Source organism: Triturus cristatus, chromosome 3_2 (assembly GCF_964204655.1).
Source record: "Triturus cristatus chromosome 3_2, aTriCri1.1, whole genome shotgun sequence".
NCBI lineage: Eukaryota > Metazoa > Chordata > Amphibia > Caudata > Salamandridae > Triturus > Triturus cristatus.
In genome coordinates, this window is record NC_140584.1 from 771870978 (window position 1) to 771883474 (window position 12497).

The 12497-nt window shown below is 45.9% G+C and overlaps 1 protein-coding gene across 3 annotated transcripts in view; it reads right to left on the bottom strand.

The window, feature by feature from the left end:
* PIKFYVE (phosphoinositide kinase, FYVE-type zinc finger containing) overlaps nt 1-12497 on the bottom strand; it is a 2037960-nt gene that overhangs the window by 321050 nt on the left and 1704413 nt on the right. For all 3 annotated transcript variants that reach the window (XM_085648834.1, XM_085648836.1, XM_085648835.1), the window contains one exon: nt 4696-4824. In XM_085648834.1, coding sequence (XP_085504960.1) covers nt 4696-4824 — 129 coding nt within the window. The remainder of the gene's footprint in view (nt 1-4695; nt 4825-12497) is intronic.

Consider the following 12497-nt stretch of genomic DNA (forward strand, 5'->3'; position numbering starts at 1 on the left):
GCATATTTGGGCTGCAAAGTAGCAGGAGAACCATTGGCATTCCCAGTATTCAACATAGTGAGGTATTTATGCTTTTGTTCCCCCCTGGGTCACGCTGTCCTGTCTGCTCCCTGGTATGCGGGCAGAAGTTTTGGAGGGCAAGGCTTCACATAGGGTGGTGACTGTCCGAAGGTGATGGTCATACTCCGACTAGTGCTAGACTCAGATAACTGAGGTAAGAGGAAGTAGAGCGGGTTTGTCAACTCTTACCTCCACCCGCGGGCACTTCCTGGCAGGAGTGGCTTGTCATAGGTATTGTTCTTCAGCCATGAAAAGGTAACATTGGACCAACGCCTATTTATAGGTTTCAGGTCATATCAGTCAAAATCCACGGGGAGTTTTGAAAGAATGGGGGCACTTGTCCTGAGGGGGCATGCTGGCTCCGGTCCTGCATGGGCAAAGACTTGTTTGGCTGGACCTGGGGAAGCCCGGTTATCAGCATGTTGTAAGTTAAAAGGCAAAGAGGTTTTGGCTTCACCAGGCAAGGTCTTATACACGCCGAGTCCACAGGGTGCCTGGAGATGGGGTGCACCTCTCTAGTTTAGGCATGGATCTTTTCCTACTGGATCTAGGGGAAGCTTTGGGTTGCAGCAGGTTGTAAGTAAATAGGTCTACCTTGGTGGGGGGTCCTGGTAGTGACGGTGGCCACTCCCAAGGCTGTGGAGGAGTTACAGGGCGATCCAGAGTCTGCAGATACCAAGGGGTACTTCATGCAGCAGCACAGCGTGGTGCTAAGCCAGGATACCCAGGGATGTCTAGCGTTGTCCCCTGGAAGAACTACGGCGCCCCGGTAGTCCTACGGGCGGTTGTGGGTCTGAGCAACCGGGGGCTGCCATATTACGCTCCGCCCACCTCTCACGGGGGGGGCGTGAGTAAGCAAGGGGACTGGTGGTCCACTGATGGGAGGGGGAGGCCCCTCTCAAGGTTTGGTATGCACCAATTGGCGACTGCCACGGCGTGATTCAGGCTTATCAGACGGGCAGGCGGCATAGGGGCTCGCCTGCCCTGGGATCGGATCGCCCGTAAGATAACCCACCATGTTTGCATATTGGTTATGCTAATAAACCTGCAGCAATATTTCTCCACCTACATATGTGTTGTGTGGTTTATTTATGTACTTATGTGTTATGTCCAACAGTTGCCGATATTAGCACTATGCTGCGTACGTAACTCTTCCTTTCAAGCCTAGTACCGCTGGCAACTTGAGAATTAAATGCCGCGTGCCAATGACAGTAGACGTCACTGATATCAACAGAAGGTGCTCATTTTCGTAGAAAGGAAATGTTCAGTCAGGAGCTAGAAACCGCGAGCATATTACAAAAAGACGTCTGCATAGGGAAAATCGAGTGACACTCTGTCCCCGGGTGCCCAGTTTCCTAGTGCCAGACCTCGCTTTGAAAGCGAACGTCGTTTTGTGCTTTAGCTCAAAGTCCGAAGTGCTTCGAGGCACCATTTCCAGACTTTAAGAGACAATGTTGTTAACAATGAAAAGCGCCCGCGGCTGCTATGCTCCCTTTGGTATTACAGTTTAAACTCCAAGTTGGGGCATAAAAAACCTACCAGTGTCAGGATCGTCTGATAGCTTTAGCAGAACCCACTGAGCTATTTGTGACCCTCTGACTTTGCAAGAGTCCCTTCCTGCCTTATTTCAATCATAGCCGTCTGGGGCTCTATACTATAGCACACATTCTTGGGTCGTACCTGCCTCACACTGCTACGACATCCGGCCACGAGGAGCGGCCATATTCTGCGCTGCAGGCCGCAGTATTGGGCAGCGCAAGTGTTTCAGATGTAACATGCTTTATTGTCATCCGAGTCATTAATACAATAATTGTTTTTGCTACAGGTTTATCCCACTGGTTTCTTGAAAAAACTTAATCCTCATCGCTTTACTTTAAAGAAGAAATAACTCTTTTCGAAAACTTTGTGAAAAGATAGCCGCATATGTGAATGTGCTTGTGTATATAACAACAGAGTGCTGCCAGAAAGCTCGGTGGGTTAATGTCCTGCTCTGTACTGCTCTACATAACCCACACAATTCATATCGAATTTGCTGATGCAGACATGTTTCCATCTGATGTCGACAACACACAAACCGGCAAGTCTAATTATGTTAAGGAAAGTCCACATGGACGGACACCTCAGTGTGAAGAGAGTCTGCTACAGAGACCACGTGTTCTAAAGCTCAGCCTTACATCTTTTTGGAGCACACAACCAGTTTAAACTAATGGCTGTGTTATCATACTGGGACCCAGCCAAGGTGTTGAGGGATGGGAGTGTATCTCCTCCTTTTTTCAGTTCTGGGCAAAACCGGGGGCTTCTGCCCTTCAGCTGGAACTGGGGGTGGGGAGAACAGCCACTGCCGTTTAAGGCAATAGAGACAAAAACTTTATTTGCAGCTGTAGATCAGAGATAAAAACACATACAGTGGTAAAAAGGACCACTTCGGACTGCTTTTTTTTTGGGGGGGGGGGGATGTCCATTGAAAATCAGCAAAAAAAAAACTCTGTTTGATTCTTCTTCAATATTCTGTGTCACCAAAGTATATAGCACCTTCTGCCAATTGCATGACATTGTAGCGCTTTGATGGAGTCTATTGTAACAGTATTCACTGGACTTGGAAGGTATCAATATTGGCGCTTGCGCCCCGTAAACAAATCTTCCTTTCTCATCCCTATCTTCCTCCCAGCACCTCTCCCTTTAAAGACAGAGTTCCAGCCGGAGATGTCCAGCGTGATAGCACAGCCTTACCAGCCGTGTTCTCTGCGCTAGAATTAATTTCCTAGAATCGGACAGAGCCACCGGGTCTGCACGGAGCGGGGGAGAATATTTCTGCCCAGTGAGTAGATTATGTAGAGTGCAACAGTGGCGCCAACAACACTGACCGTCCATACAGCGCCCAGCATAGCTGCCCTTTTCTGCCGTTTTGAGTCTTTTCCACTCCTCTCCGAAGGCAGAAGCGACCTAGTTGAAGTTTGTAAACAAAACCCGCTTGTCGGAGCCTTACACCACTTTCACTCGAAGAGGAGGGGACAGAGGGGCAGAGGGAGGAGGGGACAAGGGAGAGGAGGAGAGATGAGCGTGGAAGATGAGAGGAGGCGCAGGACAGATGAAGAGTACGAAAGGTGGAGAGGGTGTAGGAAGGGAAAGAGAAAAGCGAGACAAGTGGACGCGAGGAAAAACAAGCATTTGCAATGCAAGAGGACTCACATTTACGCAAGACCTATTGCATTGGAAAGGAGGAATGGGGGCGAGAACTCACGGACTGCGGGAGGGGTGGGGGGGTTTAGAGACAGGGATGAAAATAGTGTTCGGAGTAAAGGGGACAGTAGCCATGGATGGATACAAATGAGGACAGGGCCGTCGTGACGAGGGACTAACAAGCCTAAAACCAATCAGAAGGCAGCATTTAGGACCTAAGCTAATCAAAAAGATGGGCGGAGAGTGGGCGGAGCTTCCACAAAGCATCAACGCTATACTGAATACTGCATGCCTCCCAAAGTTCGACCTAAAAGGAAGATATAATGGGAAGGGGGACAACTGTAGCCACTACAGAGTCTTAATAACAGTGAGTGGAGGGTTTCTAATGATAGTGAGAGAAAGTTACCATACTTTACATTTCAGTCTTCTAACAACCACCAGATATGTAGTTAACCTCACCTTTAAGATAAATGGACCTATGCCAGTTTAAAGCTGGATCAGTCCATTCAACTGCATTTGCAGAGGGCTTCTGAGAAATGCTTATCCAGATTAATTTAAGATACACTGCTGGTTTTATGTGCACTATCTTTTCAAATGAAATAGGGCAAGGATTTTCAAGGTGCTGAATTCTTTGCACATGCAGAACTTATTGAACTTCTAATTCAGGTCAGGTACTTACTTTGAAGTAAGTGTAAACGCTTCAAATATTTAAAATCTCTCTGGTGTTCTTGGATCATTCCATGACAAAATTTTATTTGCGGATTCAGGAGAGCTTAAGATTCTTTTCGGTAATTTTACTGCACTTTTCCTTAATCAGTGGTTATTGGGGCCACTTTGATATGACAGAAACGGACAATGGTGGAGGCATATTTAACCACAGCAAAAGATGCTATATAGATAAGACACAATAGTTTGCTGCTTTAGCAAATGTCAAGAGAAAACAATATACATTTCATGATCCTCAACAAGAAAATATGGATTCTACCAATAAATAGTAGGCCCGATTTATTGTTATATTAAAAGACATAAATGACACAAACCAATAACATGAAAATCAGATAAGTACTCCTGTTAACAATTAAATGACTCAAAAGAGGAGAGAACCAGGAACATTTCTAAATGTCGGAATTCCTTAAACGGGTGCAACGCGGTTTATAGAGATCTGTTTCTTATGAAGCTTTTGTTAACTTATGCATCCACCATGTCTGGTTTGTCAAGTTATGTAAATCAGATTCAAATATCATTCATTTGAGTAAATTTCATTACAGCAGGACCCAGTTCAGTTAAGCCTTCACACACATAACTGATATTTTAGTGCGCCTAGAAGATGCCATCTCATGATAAGAGGTTACTATTATTGGCAAAAGGTTTATTTCACCAAATTATTAAATCAAATTCAAGTGTATAAGGCAACCATTATATTTTTAAATGAATGCAGATGACTGGATTTCTCACCTGAGCCATTTTCCTTCCATAGAAAAGGTTCTCCATAACCAGTAGGTCAAGTTTCTTTTCCGTGTTATTTTGAGAGTTTTTGTAACCAATTCGGAAAACGCCAAGAATTTTAGCCAAGGCTGTAGGCCGCTATGGATGGAACAAATAAGCGAAGGCAGTTAACATAAAGAAATACACAGACTGAATGGTATAAACTTTGCGAGCATTGGATGGTCCTTAAAGGCAGAACAGATTATTCTGCTGACAATGAAGGAGGATGCCTGAATAGCTTTCAGGTAAAAACACACACACACTCATGCACTAATTACTCATATTTAGTAGTTTCCTTTCAGTATTCGATCCTTTAAAACATTTCACACTTTAATGAGGCACAGTCTGTTGTCACTATTGCACTTCTTTCTGTCAAGATACGGCAACATTTGACATACATTCTCTTTTTGAGAAAAGTAGATGTGGTCAAAAGTTTCTCTTAAATAGTGAGAATTCCAAAGACTTTTGGACAAAGCAGAGTTTCGGCATAAAGTTCTGGATTCCAGTCATTTGACAGGACTGAGACCACTTTGGATTTCCAGCTTTACGTTCTTCAGGGGCAGACCCAGAATGTTGGCTGTGTGCTACTAGCATTTGTGGATCTTGCAACCAATGCCACCAAAAGGGTTTGGAACTCTGGTTTCCTCAGGGACAGGTTGGCTTACCAGCCTGGTGTGTTAAAAGAGGCTACTAGGTGTTTTATAGCATTTTATGGAGCTCCTTGTTCAGAGTTCAGATCCGATTTAAGACTGGAACTCTTTCTGGTGGAGTACAACAAAGACTCAAAGGCCGTGTTTAATCTCTACAAATCGGAATTTGCATGTGGTATTCTGAGGGCCATGTGTATGCAGGTGTTACACTGTAATGTATACATGAGTAACATGAGGACAAAAGAGATAATGGTGAGACCATTAATGAATTATTCCCACAAATAAAAAAACTAGATATAATGTGGCAAACTGTTCCTGAAGATCACCAAGCTAAAGTTCTTCAGAAGTGTGTTTCTTGCAGTGAAATCTACCTGCCCAATATAAATCCTACCTCCTAGACCTACCTGGGTGCAAATAAACCTGCTCATCTGTCTGTTCTTCAGTGCCATGCACTACAGGTATTTGATATGTATTTCTTAATGTCCTCAGCCCAGGAAACTTCTGCCTGGTTCTCCCTTAAAGCCTTGACTTCACACTCCGTATAAACATATAAGTTTAGCTGTAACGCTATGATCTCCTTCCTTAATGACCCCTCTGTCTCACTGCCACATACTGTAGGCTGGGTGGCATGTGTATTTTATCAACTGTCAATTGCTTGTAAGTACCATCAACTATTTGGTTAGTTTGTCTGCACGTCACCAATGGCCTCAAGGTCTGGGCTGTGCTTGAGTAAACTATGTATTTAAATACAAATTCCTTACAACTGGTTAGTTGGCTGATTTACCAAATACACTAGCGTGGTGAATCAGTCTGCAAGAAATACAGATAGCATGACTTGAAGTCATAGATTCTGGTAGGAGAGTAACCAGAGAGAGACATGGGAGGGAGTATTGAGGGGAGACAGAGAGAGATAGAAAGAGATGGTGAAAATGAGTCAGAGAGCGAATGTGAGTGTGTGAGAGTCTGTGTGTGTCTGTGTTTGCCAGGTGAGGATTGTAGCACGTTTTAACAGTGATAACCACAAAGCTAGATAAACTTAAGTCTCACTAAGGGAGCATTACTGATGGGCCTGTGGCTTAGGATTCTGTGTTCACAGTACGAGTAGTGGTGACAACGTTGATATTTTAACTAATAAAGTGTCAATGAGCTGCACTGACGTCCTACATGGTATAAGTTCCAAATCAAAAGGCCTATATCCATCGAAAGGTAAGATTCCCTAGAAGGTACCAGGATGTCAATTACGATCTCAAGGTGGGCAACTGGCAATTATGCACTGTATCAGATGTGTGTCTGTGAAGGGAACAGTGTCCAAGATTGATGGGTGAACAAAACGGAAGGAGATCCTGTATGAAGTGGAAGAATAAGAGCACATTTTATCCTTCAGAATGGCTGTGAAAGTGAGTGAATTTAGAAAAGCTTTTATGTACAAGACGTTGTGTGGGCTCAGTTAGCTTCAGCTGTGCTCCGATCAGCGTTCTAGCAGAATCCCACCTCTACATATCAGTGCATCATTGTCTTCATAAGGAACACTCCTATCTCTATTGTTGGTGATGGATTACGGGCAAGCGATGCATATCATGACGTATTGTCAGTGTCGTTGTTGCAATGAGTGTTCTATAGTTTTTGTGTAAATACTTACAGGCTTTACTCTCTCAACACTGATCTGAGGTGACATTTGAGACCGGAACGTCAACAGTTTGCCCTCTCTAAGAGCACTAGTGACACCACAAGTGTTTCCAGTCCTTCGTTTAAAGTTGAAATGTGATGATTCGAATCTTATGGACTGTGGTGTCTTGTACCTATATGGTTAGGGAGATATTTGTGCTTAATTGATTCCCTAAACCTTATGAATGTTTGCACAGGGACCATAAGGTGGCGTCAGTTTCGTTTTGTTGACGTACTGCAGTATATAAATGTTTTTATTTGTACTGTAATTATCTGCAATGGATATTATGTTGTGATGATTCAAGCCTTATTACATATATTAATATTTATAACAATATGTCATTGGTACTGTACATGAGTGATTTGTTGATGTCATTGAATCATATTTATGACCTGCATAAGATTAAATTAAGTACAAACAATTCCTCCAGGAACATATTTTGTTTGTAGATTACATTACACAGTTTCTTAGGGTAATACTGGGTTGCCCTGTATTAATAGATAAATATTATACATAGGAGCATAGTACGTACAGGAAGGTTACTGAGCCACCATGTAAGACTAAATACATCAATAAATTAAATTGCTGTTCAATTAATGAAGGGTTTGTTATCCACTTCGGAAGAATCAATAATTAGGATGCCATCTGAGTCTAAGTTCATGTGAATCAACTTCCATTACCCCAATATTTCTAGGTCGAGCCTAGCATTGCAGCGCATGCGCTGCACACTTTGCGAGGCATGCAGGGTTCAGTATAGCGTGGAAGCTCCGTCCATCTTATTCATTGGCTTAGGTCCTAAATGTTGCCTTCCGATTGGTTTTAGGCTTGTTAGTCCCTCCATGTCCTCATTTGTATCCTTCCCTGGCTACTGGCCCCTTTACTCCAGCACTATTTTCTTCCCTGTGTCCCCCCCCACGTCCCCTCCCGCAGTCTGTGACTTCTCGCCCCCGTCATCCCCCCCACTCAAACTTGTGCCTTACCGCCCACCCGCACTCCCGTTTCAATGCAATAAGTCTCTCATAAATGCAGGTCCTATTACATTACAAATGCTTGTTGATGAATAGACACCAGCTGTAATGGAAGCAATGATGATACATGCAACAAGACAAGGAGCCTACAGGCTCTCCACTCAGCTTTACTTCTCGAAATTTAACTGCTAGCCACACACCAATAAAGGCACAATCATACAAGAAGATCAAAACACATCTCCCCTTTGGCAGAGCAAATATATGAAAGGTAACATTATCCCTGGCTACCACGCAGAAGCGCAAAACCAAGGACATGGCCTAATGATGTCCGACTAGACAATTCATGCCAAATCGCTGCACTCCATACACACAGAGGTAAAGAATTGCCAGGAGCAATATTACTCGCCCAAATGCGCACATGGCTTGCAAACTAGATACCCCTAGTATGTTTGACAAATCAGCAGAACATCTAAAATGAGCACGAGCTGTCGCCCACACCATTCTACCTCAATCAATAACACACAGGCACACAGTGGCTCTCAAACAATCCATTCGGACTGAATGGAGAACAGTCCAATGCATCTCAACTTATGCGCACTAAATAATACTCAACTCACACCCTAGTAGAATGAGCGAGCCCGTAGAGCATACATAAAAGGAAAGTAATGATGTGCAAAGTCAAAAACAGAACACAAGTAACTACCGTTAACATAAATAAAAAAAAACTCTGGCATGCAAACTCGCAACAGATATTCCGGTGCACGAACATACACCTGGGAACCAGAGCTGAACATTTCTCTAAGAGGCTCACTTTGAGTCCCGGGTAATTCTGTAAAGACTGATACAGTTAAGTGCAGTATTGATTGGATGCAAAATGATCACATCATTTGTAGTTTTGAACCACGAAATCGGGCATTACATGCTAACTGAATATTTTTACCCTGGTTTCTACAACTGCAAACTCAACAGGCATTGGCAAAGCCAATAGGTTGCACATATGCCAATTGACTGCCAACGGTTTTAGACATGTTGCACAGCAGCGAGCACACTGCTGTGCAACATGACTGAAAGTTAAGAAAATAATAGCGTTATGACGCAGTCAACAATGGCCCCGGTATAGCACTATTATTTTCTTTACATTAAGCCATGTGGCACTGCAGTCAGCACTGCTGTGCAGTATGTCTAAAGCACAAGTTACTTACTTGTGTAACGATATATCTGTAAGAGACATTAGTTAGTGATAGATTCCTTACCTTAGAATATCCCCAGGCGTCAGACTAGATCCGGAAAGTTTTCGTCAGCAGTACTCCGGCGTCGTCATACGGCTCCATGTACGTCACTGGCCTAGTAGCCGCCGAGATTACGTCGTCGGAACTACTTAGACGCGCCCACGTGCGCTGACGTCAGTTCTGTACACCACTTTTCCACGCCAGGAACGCAGAGCCATGCCAGAGACCGACTACTGGTGCATTAAAACTAGGTCCCTGAAAGGGATGACCTTAACCCTAGAAATCAGTTCGCAGAACAGGGAGGATGGGCGGGCGGTTAGGAATTTATCACTAACTAATGTCTCTTACAGATATATTGTTACACAAGTAAGTAACTTGTGCATCTGAAAGAGACACGTTAGTGATAGATTCCTTACCTTAGAATACATACCCAAGCAATACCAACCCCGGTGGTGGGTCTGCGAAGTGAGATTACACCAGAAAGTCACGGAGAACTGAACAGCCAAAGAAGCCGTCCCTCCGGACTTGACTGTCAAGGCAAAAGCGCTTAGTGAAAGTGCGCAGCGAGGCCCACGTAGCTGCCTGACAGATATCTTGCAGGGGTACACCACGTCCCAATGCTGTAGTAGCTGCGGTTGCCCTGGTAGAATGGGTGCGAAGCCCAACCGGAGGCTCCTTTTTAGCCAGAGAGTAACAGGCTTTAATGCACAAGACAACCAATCGGGAGATAGTGCGCTTGTGCACAGACCGGCCTTTCTTGGTGCCCACGTAGCCAACAAAGAGCTGGTCATCCACCCGGAACTGTTGTGTGTGGTTGAGATAGAACGAAAGCGCACGTTTTGAATCCAGGCGGTGGAGCCTCTCCCCTCCTCTTGAAGGGTGTGGAGGTGGAAAGAAAGTGGGCAGAGTGACAGATTGCCCGAGATGAAAGGCAGAGACAACTTTCGGAAGAAAGGAGGGACGCGGTCGAAGCACAACCTTCGGATGAATCGCCAGGAAAGGAGGCTTCCAGGAAAGAGCCTGGAGCTCACTCACCCGCCGAGCGGAGGTGATGGCAACCAGGAAGACAGTTTTCAAAGTTAATAACCGCAAATGACAGTTATGAAGAGACTCAAAGGGAGCGCACATCAAGTCTGTGAGAACCAGGTTCAATTCCCATTGAGGCATCATAAAGGGAATAGGAGGGAAAACGTGAGTAATGCCTTTGAGAAATCTATTGACAACTGGGGGCTTGAAAAGAGAGGGCTGATCAGGTAGCCTAAGAAAGGCTGAAAGAGCAGAAAGGTAGCCCTTGATAGTGCCCAGAGCAGTGCCCTGCTGGGCCAAAGAGAGAAGGAACAATAGGCTGGCTGCCAGAATCACATTACAGACTTCGGGAGGCAAGTCAAATGGAATCAGCTGTCGCCGCTCAACCTCCACGCAAGGTGGTGGAGGCTGGACAGGTTCGGGTGGAGGACCGTCCCCTGTTGCTGCGACAGGAGATTCTCCTGAAGAGGCAGTCGGATCAGGGATCCACGCTCATACTGAGTAGCTCGGGATACCAAACTCTTCAAGCCCAGTCCGGTGCCACAAGAATTACTTGGGCCCGGTCGTGCCTGATCTTCTTCAGCACTCTGGGCAGAAGTGGTATAGGCGGAAAGGTGTGCAATAGACCGCAACACCACTCGCGGCGAAAAGTGTCTCAGAGCGAGTGCTGCCTTTGAAACTCCAACACGCAGAACTGCTGACATTGTGCGTTCTCTTTTGTGGCGAATAGATCTAACCAAGGTTCTCCCCACTGCTGAAAGAGATCTTGTGCCACCTCTGAGTGAAGACGCAATTCGTGATCCAACATGCACCTGCGGCTGAGTTTGTCCGCCCTGGCGTTCAGGGTACCCGCCAGGTGTTGAACCACCAAGGAAATGCCTTGATGTTCCACCCAAGTCCAGAGATGTAGAGCCTCCTGACATAGGGTCCACGACCCCACCCCGCCCTGCTTGTTGCAGTACCACATGGCGGTGGTGTTGTCCGTGAGCACCTGCATGATTCTTCCCTTGACAGAGGGATGGAATACTTTCAGTGCAAGTAGGATCGCCCTGATCTCCAAAAGGTTGATATGGAGCTTGGACTCCGCCAGAGGCCTCTGATCTCCGCCTCTCCCATGTGGCCGCCCCATCCTAGGAGGGACGCGTCCGTCACTACTGTGTGCTCCGGTTGGGGAAGGGAGAGGGATCTGCCTCTTACCCAACGCTGGTCCATGAGCCACCACTGCAAGTCTTGTGCAGTGCCCTCCGAGATCTGGACGTAGTCGGACAGGTTCCCGTGATGATGCGCCCATTGGAACTTCAGGTCTCACTGCAGAGCCTGCATATGCCATCTGGCATGGTTGGTGAGCAGGAGGCCATTAGTCCCAGCAGCCTCAAGGTCGTTCTGACCGAAACCCAGGACAAGGGCTGATAAGAAAGCTCTCCTCCAGGCTATTGTTAACTATTTTCGTGACAATGAGGGCATGGACCAATCTGCACAGGTCTTGTGGGAAGCATTTAAGACAATGCTCAGGGGACAGGCCCTGTCCTCGATTGATGGGACTCGAAAGGACAAGATTTAAGATTTAGTCCAGGTGAAGAGCGAGATCCTTCGCCTCGAAGACACGGAGGCAGAAGGACTCACACCAGAGACGTTTCATACCCTGCAGCTTAAACGGGACGAGTACAGGAACATTGCTACAGACATAGCCAAAACATTGGGGAGAGAAAAAGATGGTAGACTGTACGATCTTGAGGACAAGGCCGGGAAACTGCTGGCCAGGCTGGACAAGAAAGAACTGGCTAATCGGTTGGTCCCTGAATTGATAGACGCGGGGGGACACACAGTTACTGACCCCCAAGCAAATGTGAATGCGTTCGCAGACTATTATAGCTCTGTGTACAGGTCGACTTCAACTTTCTCTGTTACAGACTCAGAGCAGCTCTTCAGGGACATCCACATGCCGGCCCTTACTGTTGACGAAAGGGATACGCTTGATAGTGCCTTCACAGACGACGAACTGGCGATCCGGGGCCCTCGCCCTAGCAAGGCTTCAGACCCTAATGGACTGCCGATCAATCTCTACAAACTGAAAACGAACGTTATTGCACACCACCTGCGAAATATGTTCACTGAGAGCCGAGAGAAGGGGCTTCTACCATATGACCAGCGTGTAGCTACACTGGTGAAAATATACAAGGACTGTAAGCCCAGGAGTCAATGCTCCTCCTACAGACCCATTTCCCTGTTGAAT